Source organism: Sceloporus occidentalis, unplaced genomic scaffold (genome assembly GCF_023333645.1).
Source record: "Sceloporus occidentalis isolate IW3139 unplaced genomic scaffold, rSceOcc1.0.p SCAF_5, whole genome shotgun sequence".
In the NCBI taxonomy this organism is placed as follows: domain Eukaryota; kingdom Metazoa; phylum Chordata; class Lepidosauria; order Squamata; family Phrynosomatidae; genus Sceloporus; species Sceloporus occidentalis.
The window spans coordinates 47,851,320-47,868,709 of record NW_028316985.1 but is presented as its reverse complement, the minus strand read 5'-3'; the positions used below and the strand labels follow the sequence as shown (position 1 = coordinate 47,868,709).

The following is a 17,390-nucleotide window of genomic DNA, read 5'->3' as shown; positions in this document are numbered from 1 at the left end:
TCACTACTGTCTACTGACATACAGATGATAACCTGCAAGCAATTTCTGCAGTACATCTGCATTCACTGAGAATAGAGAAAATGTACAGTGTAAAGCAACAAGGTCTAGATTCGCTTCCCACTTTTGACACAAAGTTATAAGTTATTGAAGAAAGATCTTGGTCAAAAGTGGGGGAAAAAAACTTGCCCACTAGCCATAACTCTCTGTTTGTCTCAGGGAGAGGAGGATGGAATGGTACCCTGGACAGGAGTATGTGACCCAGCATTATTTTGTGGTATGTCCACTTAATATCATAAGGTAATCAAACAAGGATCTTAATTTTGTAAATCCACTTTATTCTGAAAATTGTGTACAGCACAATGTGAGTTATCGCTCATGTACATTTCTATGCAACTTAAAAGTTAAATCAGTTCTGAGGCAGTAGTCAGATAACAAGAGCTGCTGGATGATCCGTCAATGATCATAAATAGTATAACTTAAACATGTTTCTTACAATTGGGATACATAATGATAAAGCTTAACAAATGGTTGTGTACATGTTATAGACAACTAAAATTATTATTAATGAACCAGTTTCAGCCTTTGCCCCCCCCACCAAACTAATTTATGTTATTTGTATTTAATTACTATTGAAATAAAAAGGCCAGTTAGTCACAGCTAGGTCTGAGATGTCAATGGATCTTAACCACTAGCCTTAGATATCTACTTATTTCAGCAAACTGCCATATCTTAATAGCTGAAGATATTTCTTTACTCTCTAAACACCAGATGTTAGAATAAATGAACTCTCAGATCATTCCTACATCTCATTCCTGAAAGTTATTTCCTTGATTCAAAACACTGTGACTTCCATGTGCATATGATCATATGACATATGCTTGACTTATTGGCAAGCAAGATAGTGTGGAGGTCAGATTTCAGCAGAATTTACTTTCACATAATGTCTATTATGTAAAGAGAATAATACCATGTGTTAGTTACTACTAAGGATCATTCAATTCAGCACGCTCAAGTTACGTGCTAAGTCTGAAAAGCCAAGAAGGGTTTTAAATTCAGTAGAACTTACTGTCTTATTAAAATGAATGGGAACTGTGGAAGAACACTTTTAATTCAGTCCGATTTGTTTCAGTAGGGAATGGACTGAAGAAATGCCCCATGGCTTCCATTCTGCATCACTGTGATTAAGACAATGTTAACCCCCAAATTCTAAAAAATGCAGAGGAGGAGAGGAGGAGAAATCAGGCCCAATGTGTACCTGGAATCTATTCAGTCAAAGAAGCCCTCAAAATTAATTCTCTAATTTACTTCTCATTCACAATGTAATGGCACTTAAGAGGCACTACCAATTTGTAGTTTGTACAGTATTAAACACCTGAAAATGATCTTTTAAAATAATATGTGAATCATGGGAATACTTTGAACAGCTAACTAATGATAGACATTAGCCTATTTTTTATAACACAAGAGGCTTGAAAATTACACCACATTATCACACAAAATATAAAAATATGTTCAGAAGTATTAATAAATTATTTCACATCTACAATAGCTATTCTCCTATTCATCTGGGTTTCCACTAGGAACCAGTAGGTTAGAGAGCTCAATAATTATGAAAGCATTCAATATAATGTTAAATGATAAAGCCGCATTAAAAAAATGTGGCAGTCAATAGAGAAACCTGTATCGAAAAATCTCTACATAACATCAAAAAGTAGCTTAAAAATTCAGAAAAATGTATTTCCATGTCATATTTAAAGAGTCTTCATGAAATCATGGCAGCCAGTTTAATACAGGAAGGGAGGGGGGGCACCACATCATAAGGTAAAGAAGAAGAAATTCCAAAAGCAAAAATAATGCTTCTGTTTAGGTTGCTTAAATACAGGGTTCTGCCTTTTATTTGTTGTCTAAAAGCAGCTTCTCATATTTTTGTCCCAACAGGGCCATTGTCAACATGGCAAGCATGACTGAGGCCTGAAGGGATGGATCTTCTAATTTAACAGGCCTGATCAGAAAAAATTTTTTTTCAGGAGTTCACTGAACCTTTCTTGCTTAGCTATTGTATACACACATAGAACCTTTATATAAGAGTGACAACAAACAAAAGGTATCAGTTTATTCCTATGGCACTATAAAATTTATTCATCACATACAGACCAATTTTTCTTCCACTTAAATGCTGAAGAAATGTGGCTCTTCCACAAAATGTGAATTGTATTTACAGAGAGACGAAACCCAGTTTTCCAGAGGCAAACAATTCTATTAATGTTCTGGCAAAGAGTGCTGAGAAAGAGATAGCACTTTTCAAAAGCTGGGCAACTCCTCAATTTTTCCTTGTATCTTCTTGTTATATATGGAGTCATTGATTTATTTAAAAACAACAACAGAAGTACTCCATCCTACTCCCATTGCTAGCCCTCGTCCTGACTGAATGCTCCGTTTTACACTAATATGGTGGTTATAATATGCGTAACAAAATATCTACACTGATCTTTCAGATTATGAAGGGAGAACACTCATCATGTCCTTTAGCTATTAAGATGCACTGCATATTATGTAAAAGAAGGAGAAACAATAACTGCTGGGAGAACAGGTAAAAATAATTGATACTTTGTCAGAGGACTTTTATATAGGATAATTTAAATTTCAAGTCCACGGGTAATTCCCACTATGGTCTGATTTGCCTTTTCTTAAATGCATTTCAGTTGCTCTACATCTACATCAGGAATGGGCATACTGTGGCCCTCCAGATATTGCTGAATGTCAGCTTGCACTGGACTTAGTCAGCATAGCTGAGTTGAGTATTGCTTATCCAGAATTCTGAAATCCAAAGTACTCCAAAATCTCAAACTTTTTGAACTACAACATAAGTAGCTTAGTATGTTACCTGTACTATATTTGCAAGGCTGGAGAAACATGTGGCTGGAAAAAGACAAAAATCTGTGAAATGGGAGGAATTCACACCTCCTGCCATTTCCCCGATCCTCAGTCTCTCTCCAGTCTCATTATGTCTCATTGTGTATATTGAAATGTAGGTATTCCAAAATCCCCAAAAGGGTGGGGAAGAATAAAAAAAATTAAACACAGAGTGTTTCTGGGCACAAGCATTTCAGATAAGGGATACTCAACCTGTACACAATTTTTTTTAAAACTCTGGAAACTCTTACCCCCTGATAACATGGCCCAAACAAAGATACCACATTATCTACATTATTGTCACCATCTCTCTCCAGAGAATGTATTTTCAGGAAAAGAAACAATCTTCATCTACGTGGACAGCAGCAAGGTATCTCCTATTGCTGTTTCTGAATCCTGACTATGAGTAGAGCTAATCCCAGTATCAGAGTCTGTATCATTTATGTCTAAATTAGTCACTTTTTGAAGAAGATCTGTTCCTGTAAAACTCTTGGTGACCATTTCATTGTTCTTTGTTTGTTCCTCATTGGGTGGGTATCTGGATTCAGTTTTGTCTTTAACATGAAAAGCATTAAGCTCTTCCACAAGCTGTTCATACTCTCTTTCTTTCTTCTGAAGCATCAAGTCCCTGTATTTAAGCTCCTGCTGGATGTAATTCATTTGAGAATGGATCCTTAATGCATCTTTCATACTTTTCTCCAGTTCATTTTTCACACTTTCGACATTAGGATTCTCCATTTCATTACTGGACACTTCCTCTGTCCACGTGTTTCCATTTTTTTCAAACCCCTTAACCTCTTTTTCAATTTCAGCAGAGAGCTTTTCAATCAAGAGCTTGTGGTGTTTTAGTCCTTCCTCCACTTGTAAAATGCCCTCATTCTTGCATGGGCTTTCCTGCATATGCTGCTGGGTGCAAGACATGACCATCTGACCTTCTACATCACTAGGAGTGGCCATTAGGTAAGATTCCTGAACATAATTTTCTCCATCACTTTCAAGCCGATCTTGGTGACATTTGGCTTCACACTGCTCAATTTCTGAATCGAGTTCCTTCATCCGGTTGATTTGTTGGTGAATGGTGTGATCTTGAGAGAGAATCAAATGAATCAGGGTTTCTATGTTGTCCCTTTCTTGCAGGACTCCTTCCTGTTTCAGTTTTGCCAGCTTTCGGAAGGTTTTCCTAACAATTCTCTTTTGTTTATCCACAGGCAACATCTTCATGTAATTGGCTGGGCTGAGGTCCCATTGTCTTTCTAGGTTTGGTACTACCTTAGCTTCAGCTGTTCTCCACAATGGGAACTGAGAGAAAGCATCTGCCTTGACCAAGACAAATTGCAAATTAGGCTGCTCCTCTCCCCAGGCTTTCCAAAGTCTCAGCATTTTGGTGAGAGGTGGAAGGACCCGCTCGGAGCCTCTCCATTTTTCGACAATACAGTAGTCCTTGGGCTGCCCAAAGAGAAACCTCTTTTCTGCAAAGGTAGCCTGATGTTCTTCAAGCAAAGCTTCAATTACTTGCAGGCAAGTTGTGCGCTTGGTCAGCCCACTTACAATTTTCTCTTCTTGACAAACCCAGACTACAATTTCTTGCTCACTGGACCCCATCTCTTTCACAGGTGACCTGAAATTAAAGCAGAAAAAATATTACACTGTAGAACTAAATCTCTGTGGCATTGATCATAATACCAATTTCATATACTTGAACTATGTGGACTGGGGGATGGTGCCTTCAGCATCCTAAGACCATCTTAAAGGCAAAAGTAACTTGTATATAGTATTAGTAGGGTGCATGTTCCTTCAAGTTATGGTGACCCCTTGAATTTCACAGGGTTTTCTTAGGCCAAAAAACCCAAAACCCCTCAGAGGGGTTCTGCCAGTTCCTTCCTCTGAAATACAGTCTACAGCACCTAGTATTCATTGCTGGCTTCCCACCCAAGTACTAGCCAGGACTGACCCTGATCAGCTTCCAAGATCTGATGGATCTGGTACTTCTAAGGTATTTAGGCCCTGTAATAGCAGTAATAATATTAGTAGTAATAGCAGTAGTAGTTATAACACAGTGGTCCCTTCCCTTACACAGATCCCCTCCCATGTAAGGGAAATTCCACGTATGCTCAAGCCCCATTAAAACTAATGGGGGTTCATGCACACGGTGGCATGCACCATGGACATGCAGCCCATTACTCTTTCCAGTGTGCAGCACCACTTCTTCCAGCGCAGCTTTCAGTGTATGCTGAAAGCCATGTATATCACGTCCCCATATGACATGGACACAATGTATTTATTTATGTCTCACATTTTCACCACTCAAGGTTGATTACAACAGTTTTTTTTAAAAAAAACTAGCTAAATTTCACTCCATACAAAAGTTAAAAAGTCACTGAAGTATCAATACAATCGAAAGTAGTTAAAGACATAACCATTAAAAAGAAAACAAAGACAAAATGCAACACATTATGCAAGGCCCATTCTCCTTGAGCAATCAATTTTCAAATCCCTCAAAACAAAACAAAACAAAACAAAACAAAAAGCCTTTACTTGCCTGTCGAAAGATAGCAAGGAAGACATAAGTTTTGCAGAGCCATGGGGGAGGGAGGCATGGTTTTCTGGCCTCCAGTGACATGAGACCAGAATTTAAAAGTAAACAGCATCCCTGAGACGTTGTTAGCAAAGATAAGAGGCAGAGCCAAGCTGTTTGGACATGTTGCCACCCCTGGCTCCGCCTCTTTTGATCCTGTGTTTGACCCACCTTCCCACCACTGCCGCAGTATGCAATTTCTTGGTTGTTTCGAGGCCGAGTAGGAACTTTTTCCCCTTTCCACTGGTCTTTTGCCTGTCCCATGCTGTTTTTCAGTCGAACATGGGCAATTGGCTTGGTGTGGTGTCTAAATAGATTGCCATTTGGCAGATAATGGGTGGAGATTTGGAGTATGGTGAGCACCTAGGTCATCATTTTGGTGGAAGGGAGGTCACTGGAACTGCCTCTTTTGGTCTAGGGACTGTGGAAATGGTGAAAGAGGCTTCCTTTGAGGCTGGCCTAAAGGATAAACCCTCTCTTTAAGTCTTGGGGCTTGGAGGAGGCCAGCCAAGGATTAACCCAATGTGTGGGTGTGCTTGAAACCTAGATGTCATTGCCCTGGGGAAGCTGCAGAGGAGGCCTATGGAAAGGACCACCTGCTGCAGTTGTTCCTACACCAGGCTACTCCCCCTTTAGTTGCAGTTCTTCCAAGAAATATTAAATAAGGCGCGTTTTGGACGGGCCCTATGGGGCGCCATTCTTACGCGCGAGGGGCAGTGCTTCCTGACGCGCCTTGCCCCTCGTGCGTAACGACTGCGTCAAAATAGCGGTGCCGCATACAGATGGGTGCTGCCATTTTGATGTCGTGGGCGCGCAGCATCCGGATGTCGTGCACTGGAAGTGGCGCCGCGAGGGTGCGCCTCGCACCTTGTGGTGCCTCTTCTGGGGCGCAGGAAGAAGCGCTATTTTGGCGCTTCTTTGTTGCTGCGCCTGAGAACTGCATGGTTTGGCTGCTGCAGTTCCCGGACGCAGCAACCGGCAACAGCACGAGACCGCCCGTTTTGGGCGGTCTGTAACACGCCAGTGTAACTTAATAAAGTGGCCCTTTTGAAACCCATTTTCTGTGTCTGTTCTCTTTATTCACTGATTGGTCAGTAAAAGCTCTCTAGGGAGAGCCTAGGTGACTCAAGTTCAACTTAGTTTTGACCTTAACAGACTATACATCCACTCCCTTATCTTTTTGTTATTATTTAAGAAGTAATTCTAGAGAGAAGCAAGGCATCTCTTTGCAGCTTTGTCAGTTGTGGTAGCTTGCGAAGTTTTAATGAGGAACTGCCCGAAGTAACAAGCAAGCTGCAGGTGAGAGATGTCAATCACTCCAGGAGAAAATGCATTTCCTCTGTAAAAATAAATAAATGCTTCAAGCATAAAACACACATCAAGCATAGAGAAAAGCTATACGGTGAACCAGTCTTTTAATCCTGTGCATACTTTCACTGAAGTATGGAATTCAGTGGGATTTGTATATGACTAAAAATACACAGGTTTCTACTGTAAGCCTCATTCATTTGCTCTACAGCTTAAGCAGTCTGAACTTTCACAACTTAGTCACCTACTCCCTCAACCAGACAGACACTTTGCTAATTAAAATGGAATATAGAATCACAAAGGGGTAAATGATGTTAAAATTGGCTGATGCAAAGGCACTCTGTGCTTACTCAGCAACTGTGCTTACCAAATATGCTGCATCTACCAAATATACAGTAGTGTTGAGTTTAACAAAAATATACCAGTATATTTGTTCAGTTCATTTGTCTGTTTTTGTCTTGTTCATGATTTTTAAAGGCTGCACTTGTGTTTCCTGAATATAAAGCATGATATATTCAATATTCAGACAGTTGTGAACAGATGTGCCTTGACTTTGTGCGCTTATGTGTATACATGTGTATACATGCATGCTGAAGAGACAGGGCTAAGCAGTAGCCCCCACCTCCCATGTATGCACATGAGTGTTTAAGGACACATACTTGGTCTTCACACTTTCCATGTATCCAGGTGGGGGGATACTATTTTACAGTAAACACAGTTGCTCCATAAAAATCACAGCTGCTCTTTCATGCAAGTACAAGGCAACTGGAAACACTTGTGTTCATATGTCACTCTGTTGTGATTCCTTATACCAGTGGTTCTCAACCTTTGGGCCTCCAGATGTCTTGGACTGCAATTCCCAGAAGTCCCAGTCAGTATGCTCATTGTTCAGGAATTATGGGAGATAGAGTCTCAAAAATCTAGAGGACCAAAGGGTCAAAACCACTGCCTTATACTAACAATGAACCATTCATGAACTGTGGATGATAGCCAGAACACTACAATCCACATATAGGAGTCATGTTTTGCAAAAGTGCACGGACAGTTCAATGAGGACTGAGCAAGGGAAATGTAATACAGTGTCCTGGGAGAGGACATGGCTGGCTGGCCTTCTGGATAGGAACATTTCACATTGCAACATTTCTGTTCAGATTCTCCATGCTTATATTTGGACTTCAGTCAATGTACCTCAAATGGTGACATGGTACCTCATAATTTCCAGCCAAAGTGTCTGTGAAGGGCTGCAAAACCTATAATGAAAGTCAATCTCCTCCTCTCTACCCTACTTCCAACTCTACACAGGTATTAAACTATGGCATGTCATCCTGACACAGATGCAGAAGTTTAGAAATGTAAAAGGGTACTGAAACTTTGCTTTTACTACCCACTCAGCTTAGGCACCTCTACATACAAACAATGGGACCTCAAACATACTTCAATATAAATTTGCAATTCTCCTCCTACATATTCTGCACATAGTCACAGATTTCTTTCTATTCTTTGCTTCCTAGGGTGCAATCATCCCATGCCATTCCATTTATACTTCAAAATTAATACCACCTTGTTCCCTCAAAACCTCATTTTTCCCCCAAACTTCTACTGGTTGCTGCGTATTATTTGTAGCAAAAGCCTCATAAGACATGAAACCTTTGGGAATAAGGAAGGATGTGTTATGATCATACCTTTTCAAGCATGAAAAATTAATTCAGAGCTGACAACACAGTGTGGGAGGGGGGACTTTTGCAGAAGACAATATTGCATCATGTTCCTCTCCAAAATTAATTTTAAGTTTTTAAAGATGTTTTTTTTAAGTTTTGAGCATCATAGGGAAAAATATTCTAATAAAATATCTTTGCTTTTGCTTTAAGAGTTTCAGTTTCAAACTCTGAAGATGCCAATAATTGAGCAGCATGAAAATCTGCACATAAGACAATCTCCAAAATTAGATGAGGATAATTCCTGTGCTTACATTGGACATATACAGCACACAAATGCAATTTCTGTACCTAGTGGGTGCTGTCATCTTCATCAGAAAAAAAATGGTAGTGATGGTTGAGGATTCCATTGCGTATGACAATACACTGCTGAACAGTACAATATGGGTCCCATCCTGGGAAGAAGGCAGGAACATGAATGAATGAATGAACATTGTCAGTATTGAGTCAGAGGTGAAACAGACTGTACCTTTGCGCTGACTTTGGGGCGGCATCAGAGTGCTGTGTTTAGACAGTGCACACTTCGATGCCGGCCTGAAGCCAGCATTGTGTCGACAACACATGGGCGAAGCTTTGCAGTGCTCTAGCATGGCGTTTACATGTCGCATGCCACAGGAGCACAGCAAAGCTGGCATGGCACCGAAAAAGCTGGCTTTTTGCCAGCTCAAACAGGAGTGCCAAATTGCCACTTCTTTTTATGCCAGCAAAAAGCAGCGTGCAGTTGCCACAGCCCCAACCCACTGTTCAAGTTGACCCTTTCAGGGTTGTCTGTTTCGGCCCTTAGTTAAACTTTGTATCCAGGGAAGAATAACAACCGAACTACAATATATTCACAAACTCCAATCCATCACCAGTGGGTTTAACAAAGACAAGGGTTTCCTGGCACACTATACGTATTATAACTCTTAACCAGTTTAACGAATCTCATTTTTTGTTCCCAGCCTACCCACACCACATTCCAAGACCATTTCATATGACATCCACCCACCCTGGCCATAGGCAAAATTTTCCATCAAGTCTTTGTGCCTCAACAATCATAGTCAAAGCTGAACAAGTCACCTCAAAACCATACCCACATGTTTTGCATGTCCACAGGTATAGTCTAATTAGGAAAGTCTTTCCTGGCTTTCATTTCATTCCTGGCATCTGAGGAAACAGACCAAGCCTACAAAAACTTATTCTGCAAATTCTTTTGCATGGTTAGTGTGAAAGGTGCTACAAGATCCATTTGCATAATGGTATTCCAGAGTGTGGGGCTCGACAGATGGGTGGCCTGCATTTTTGCCCCAGACTGGCAACCAGACACCGCAACAATGATCTGCTCCCTCTCAGGAGCAAAGAGAAGCTGCCAAAAGCATTTGGGCTCTCTGACGCCTGTGCATCATCATGGCATGCCACATGTGGACGGGCGCACGCCAGCATGGCACATGGGTGCTGATAGTAGGGCTGGGTGTGTGTGGATGCCCAGCCCTACCTAACCCTACTTTTGGGTCTAGGTTGGTGCAAAGTGTCCATCTGTACTGGCCCTAACACAGTTATGTCTCTGAATCTGTATCTAGGTTGTGTCTGTTTCTGTACAAATAATCCTCATTAGTATTAAGTATATTCACAACACTGCTTGTACAAAATTAAGGTTTTTGTTTATTTTGAAATTTCACAAATATCCCAAATAGTATTTTTATGCTAAGTAAGTCATGAATAAAGCAGGAAAGTAATTCCATATCTGAGATGGGGGGAAAAATCACTGTATATATTTCTTGTTTTTTGCAAATATTTCAATTCCTGCCCACATGTCAGAGGTTAGGGTTCCCCTCCACCATAGTTTCTGCATTTGCAAACATATTTACATGCCTAAAGCTAACATAATTTATGTCTTACAGCATTTAGCCTGTGTATGAATAGCTTTTTTAAAGTTTGCTTTCTGTTTACCTTTGTAACAGCTACATAGGATAGATCACTAAGGGCCAGAGCAGACAGATAATTGCACTCTAGACTGTAGCTTTAAAAATTTATACATACCAAAAAATTCCAACAGCAACCATTTACAGTACTTCCAAACTGTATATAAGGCCTGACAAACAACAGAACATTTCATTCTGTTAAAAAGACAATAAATTTAATGGAAGATGGAAAGATTCTGTATCTTTGGAAGACACTGGTGTAAGTAAGACCATATTTATTGCTGATTTAGGGATGGATTAAACTATTTCCAGTCCATATCACTACTGAATTTATTCTCTCACAGAAATTAACTAAAGCTTTAGTTTTTTGTGGGTTTTTCGGACTATTTGGCCATGTTCTAGAAGAGTTTATTCCTGACATTTTGCCAGCGTCTGTGGCTGGCATCTTCAGAGAAACTCAATCTTGTTTCGTAATACTCTATACATCCCATTCCACATACATTTTAAATATTTGGGTGAAAGATCTTTAAATACATGTTCTGAACCTTTTCTCTCTCTCTCCAACCAACCCACCATATTTATAAAATTATCAAAATATGTCGTTTTAAATGGGTTTCATGCATCCATTTGAGCCAAGAAGCAAGTACAAAATCTGACTAGATAGGTAGAATCCCACTCCAGAGTCTGTAGATATTATTAAATTTTTCAAGTTTGCAAGGCTTCTAGAAGGTTTGAGCTTTATAGAATCTCCAGGGAATGAGAATTTTGCTTACAGTTGTAACATGTACATGCATGACATATTCACATAGATTCTACAAAGCTCATTCCAAATACTATGAACAATAATAGGTTGTTTTCTAACAGTCAAGATGTTAGAGTAACCATTATCCTGAAAGGGTAAAGGTTTACATCAGAAATTTAAAATATATTTTTCTTAAGGGTAAGTTTAAGAATGCAGATTTATAACACAGGAAAAGGACCCAGTAGCAGTAATATCAGGTCAAACCACATTTCTTCTGAATGTGTCACTACATACAAAATAAATATCTGGCCTCCTTGGTATGTTTACAGAGCTAAAGATGCCATAGGCATGTTATCCATGATTAGTAGTTAAAAATGAAATGCATATATAAAAATAAGTTTGTTACAGGGGACAGCAATAAATGTCAACAAACTCTGAACTGTGTGTTTGTTTTAAACTGCAGCATATATAAAAGATTAAAAGGTTGGAAGGGAATGTAGTTGAAAGTGCTTCAACACCTCATGGTGACAATACAAAAGAACCTGGTTTTAGTAACCAGTGACAACTGTGAATTGTAACACAATAGGGATTGGTGATACCTTCATAAACCAGGAATGAAATAAAATGGGAAACAACCTGTCAAAAAAAACTGTCTGGAGAGGCAGCACTACTGAATGGTATGAGTACCAAATGGAGAAATCTTATTGACTTTTACATAAAAATTTCACTGCTATGTTGGACAATACCATAGAGAGTAGCCATTGTTCTCAAAGAAAGTTATAGAAAAGTTGTGCTTTATATGAGGCAATACATTTGCACATGAACCTCTATATTGCTTTAGTAGTAAGATAATAGTGTGCAACACACTAGACCAGTTTCCAAATTCTGTAAAGCGTAAAGGTAGGATTGGCCAAACACCAAGATTAAGGATGGAAAAAAATATATTTTAAAATATTCAAAAATGATGTTTCCCAAGTGAAGAATCCTGAACTAGTAAGATGATTCAGGGTTTGGGACTTATCTTTCCAAAATACATGTGGCATGTTTTCTGTATAGGAAACAATATTTCATGTAGAAAATGCTATTTTTACAATAAAACAATTACATGCAGATTTTGCATAGAGCAAGTCCTCAATTACACTATTTTGTGTACAGGAATCAGCATTTTCTGCAGTGAAAGTAACATTTCTGCACAGTAAATGCTGTTTCATGCATAAAAAGCCTTGAGCAAATTTTGCACAAGATGAGTCCCAAACTGCAAATAGTCTTTGAAAACTGTGCCATCTTCAAAGACTTTTTTCCAAAGACTTTTCTTGCAAAGGGAAGAAAATTGTTAATGTTACCTTGTGTTCTTTAGGAAGATAAATAACAAATAATTACACCAATAACCAAGAATTGAAACTTTATGGCCATATGATACTAAGCAGGGTTTATTGTAACCAAACTCTGTTATCCTACAGATTATGAAATAAACACCAGTTTGTATTCCTAATTTCTGATCTATTCCTTTCTGGTGTATGATTATGTGATTAAAAAGTCTTCCTTTATACTCTGTACAGTATAATCACAGGTGCATTTTAAATAGAAAGCATTTCATATTGCAAAGTATTATTAGGCATGGATGTATATTTGTGTCCATGACTAGACAAAATGGAAAAACAAGCCAAGGTCAAGCTCTGACTCTGCATTCAGACATAACAATAAGATATGACTTAAACAAACCAGAATTCATAAGCCTACAACAAACAGTGTCATTTAATTCTGGTTGACATAACAAATCAATAGTTGTTTGAGGCAACAGATGCAGACAGCCACAACAAGCCAAATCAAACTATGACATGACTTACTGTTTCATGCAAACTGAGCTGGTTGCTGAAAATTACATTTCATTTTATTGTTAAATACTACTGAATTTTTCTCCATTGCACAAATGAAATGTTTATTCACCACTTTTTCTGCCAACTTAGCCTATGTTTCACTCAGAATAAAAGAATCATAGAGTTGAAAGAGACCACAAGGGCCATCCAGTCCAACCCCCTGCCATGCAAGAACATAGAACCAAAGAATTCCTAATAGATGGTAATCCAGTCTCTGTTTAAAAACTTCTAAAGGAGAAGACTCCTTCTTTGCTCCTTCTTCCATATGACATCCTTTCAGATATTTAAACATGGCTATCATGTCACCTGTTAACTTCCTCTTCTCCAGCTAAACATTCCCAGCTCCCTAAATCTCACCTCTTAAGGCATAATTTCCAGACCTTTCTCCATTTTAGCCGGCCTCCTCTAGACACACTCCAGCTTCTCACTTGATACACTGCTTTGTTTCAGCATATAAAAATCAATTAATGAAAATTTATAAAATGTAAGGCAAAGTTCATTTATAAAAACCTATATTATATGATGAATTATTTAATTGTTTAATTAATTATTTTATATCCTAGCCTTTTCCTTATATAGAATCTGAAGTGACTAAAAATGGGCCTAAAATAAATGTCTAAAACCAACAACAAATAGGCCAGGTACATCAAAATTACAACCATATGCAGTAAAAGCTTAATAATAATAAATAATAAATGCTTTATTTATATACTGCCCTTCTTCCAATCAGGGCGGTGTACAACATAAAAATAATAACAAACACAGTATACAAGGCAATAAAACACATTAAAATATACATTAAAATCACATACTATCAGCTCATCATTGGCCATCGGGGGGGGGGGGGACTAACTAGAACTTGTATCGGGGAATGCTCGCTTAAACAGGAAGGTTTTTAAGTCCTTCCTGAACTGGGCTAGGGAGGTAGCCGAGCGAAGCTCTATGGGCAGCGTGTTCCAGAGGGTTGGGGCCGAGATGGTGAATGTCCTCCTTGCTGTGGAGGCTAGTCTTGCCCCAGGTACCCTCAGTAGCTGCTGCCCAGAAGTTCTGAGTGTGCGGGGTGGATTGTATGGGGAGAGGCGGTCCTCAAGGTATCCTGGGCCCAAGCCATGTAGGGCTTTATAGGTTATAACCAACACCTTGTATTACGCCCGGAAGCGAATAGGCAGCCAGTGCAGATCTTTAAGTACAGGTGTAATATGACTGGCCCTGGATGTACCAGTGACCAGTCTGGCTGCCATGTTCTGTACCATCTGTAGCTTCCGGGTATGGTACAAGGGTTGCCCCATGTAGAGCGCATTGCAGAAATCCAATCGAGAGGTTACCAGAGCATGTACTACTGTTTCAAGGTCCCTCTGGGACAGGAATTGTGGAAATACCCCAGCAAAGGAGAAGGCATCTGTCAGGAAATACTTCATGCACTGGATGCCTTGTTCAATGCAGGGACTAAAGCTAAATGATTCATTGAATCCCCTTCCACTGCCACCATACATCAACACACCCTGTATAAAACTTTGTTTGGTCCCAGCTTCCTTTCTCTGTCATCCAGGAAGCATTCTAAATTTCAGAAACACACACCAACACATAGTTTTTTGTGGGTTTTTTCGGACTATGTGGCCATATTTTAGAATAATTTATTCCTGGTGTTTCACCTACATCAGTGGCTGACATCTTCAGAGAATGGTGGCATGGGGGTAACTTTACAGGGACACAGACTGCATGAGCCATTAATTATATCAGTTGAAAGCAAAAGAAAGCAGGAGAAAAGGTCTCCTGTGTTGTTACTCTGAGCTGAAGTTGAAAGTGAAGTGCTCTGTGCAGTTCACAGAGCAGCCATGGGTTAGGGATGTGCAAAATGTCTCAAGCTCAATTTTGTTGCTTCCCTTCTAACCCTGTTTATAGTCTCTTCCCATCATTATGTTGCATTGGTTTGTGGGACTTTGTTTTTTCAGTGCTGAAATCTGAGCTCTTTGTTATATATTTTCCATACTGTATGTATTTATTCACTTTTTTTTTTTTTTTTTACTAATGGTAGTTACTTCCTCCCTTAACTCCAGTGTGTTTTTATATAGTTTCCCATTATGCACATTTTCAGAGTGGGGTTTTTTTTCTTTTTGCATTTTAAAAATATGTGCATGTTTTAGTGCACTTTATTCCTCCCAAATGCCCAGTAGTGTGCAAATTCTTAAAAAAAGAATAGTACATCAAGACAGAAATGTTAACTTCAGTCGTGGTAACCATTTTTATTTTTTTGCAGCAGACAGTGCATGATTATTATTTTACAGACTCACCAGAAGTTTGTGGTTAAAAAGTTTTAGTAAGAAACACAAAAGAACAGCTGACATCCTAATAGTCAGAGAACAAAGCTGGCTGCTTTTGGGGCTGGTTCTGCCATTAGGCAGACTGTGGCAGTCACCCTAAGACAGTGGTCCCCAAACTGTGCTCTTCAAGGGATTTTGGACTTCAGCTCCCAGAGTCTCAGACTATTGGCCAATATGGCTGAGGCTTCTGGGAGCTGAAGTCCAAAATCTCTTAAAGGACACAATTTGGGGACCAATGCCCTAAGATATCATAATTGGGCTTGTCTGTTTGAGATGTGTGTGTGTGTGTGTGTGTATCGAGAGAGAGAGAGAGAGTGAGAGAGAGAGAGAGAGAGAGAGAGAGACTCTGGTATTAAAATAGCTTCATTAATTGTTGATACTATTTCATTGTCTTCAGCTCTTACAAGTTAGAGTTACAGAAAAACATGGGAGACAGCTGATCTTGGACAGAAAGTGATGTAAGAACAGAGAACAGTAAAAGGGAAAACACTTCTTTAAAATAACATATAAAGCACTGCAAGGTCTGCTTGAATGGTTAATCTTGTATATCTGAAACAAACTGATCTGATACACTGTATCTGATAACATGTGGGACAGAACATACATTAGTCATTGATCGACTTTCACACTTTATACAAGTTTTAACACAAGTACTTGGCACAAGAAATCCAAAGTTTAAAAATGTGTATTTTTAAAGACTTCTAAAATTGTGTATTCAGTTATGTATTTAAATATGAATTTGAGGGTTGAAAGTTCACAGACTGAAGAAATGTGTGTGTGGGGGGGGGGGAATGGAATGATGGATGAGGATAGAGAAAAGTTATAGACTCCAAATGGACTATTTTACTTAACTGGGTGTTCTGTATGAAAGCAGATAGAAAGAAAAACCCAGCCTAGGGAGATAATGTAGTAAATTTGAATGGAAGCCCAGTAGTCAAGTTAGATATCCATGAACAGCTACTGAGGAGGAGAATAAAGGAATGTAAGCAGAAGCCGCCTTGTTCTTTTACAACCTGGCAGTTTTCCATGTCTTGATCTGCTTCCTAGAATGGGTTTCATCCTATTGCCTAAGGTTCCTAACAATAATTAATTTTAAAATGAAATTTTGGAAAGAACAAGACAATTCACTGACTTGGCTCCAAAATGCAAAATCAATATGGCTAATCATTTACAATAATTTCCCAATTTATTTTATGAATCTTGCCTGAAAATCATAGTCCCACTCTGGTGGCTAACCAACACCATGTCCGAGCCAAAATTGACCACAATGCAGTTGTGATCCTATGCTTAAATCAGCATTAACCAAGGGCACATAAATAGCTTTTGAAATAGAAGCTAATATACTTACAGATATGCATAAAATTCTCTGAAATGTTCTATGGCCAATTATGAGAAAGCCACGGTACCCAAATATTTAAAGAAGTGATCAGCAAGAATGTCTAGTGACAGCTTTCAATCCACTTAGCATGACCCGAAAATATTTTTTTCACAAAAAGCCACCATATTGTGGTGGTTTGTTCTGCACTAGAGCTCTGGGAGATCAGGGTCCAACTCCCTGCTCAGCCATAGATATTCACTGGTTCACCTTGTGCAAGTCATACTCTCACAGTGTAAGAGGAAGGCAATAGCAAACATCCTTTGAATAAATCTTGTCAACTCTAGGATAGGGTTGCCTGAATCAGAGTTGGCTTGAAGGCATGTAACAGCAAATACAAACCTCACATATAATAAACAACAAAGCTATTTCCTGCTCAGAACTTCAAATGGCCTGGTGGCTTGAAGGCTTGGGAGGAATGACTTGACCTCTCAGAATAGTCCTGCTGAAGGACCATCAATCCCTCCTCCTCCAAAAACAATGTTGAGAACACTGAGTATGTAACACACAAACACAGTGACTGTAGGAAAGGAAATAGCTTCTTTCAAAGGCCAGAGAAGAAAGCCATACTGAAAAGTTGTAAGAAAGTTTACAGGATGTAACACCAAGAGCTACGTGGGAAACAGGAAAAGGGAGGTATGTGTTGGTTTCCCACAGCTAGGA

At 39.2% G+C, this 17,390-nt stretch overlaps 1 protein-coding gene across 1 annotated transcript in view; it reads right to left on the bottom strand.

The window, feature by feature from the left end:
• Window positions 1–333: 333 nt before the first annotated feature.
• The window catches only part of RASSF9 (Ras association domain family member 9), a 46,700-nt gene continuing 29,643 nt past the window's right edge, over window positions 334–17,390 (bottom strand). The window contains exon 2 of the mRNA XM_089524007.1: window positions 334–4,531. Within this exon, the coding sequence (XP_089380133.1) occupies window positions 3,265–4,531 (1,267 nt within the window). The 3' untranslated portion in view covers window positions 334–3,264. The remainder of the gene's footprint in view (window positions 4,532–17,390) is intronic.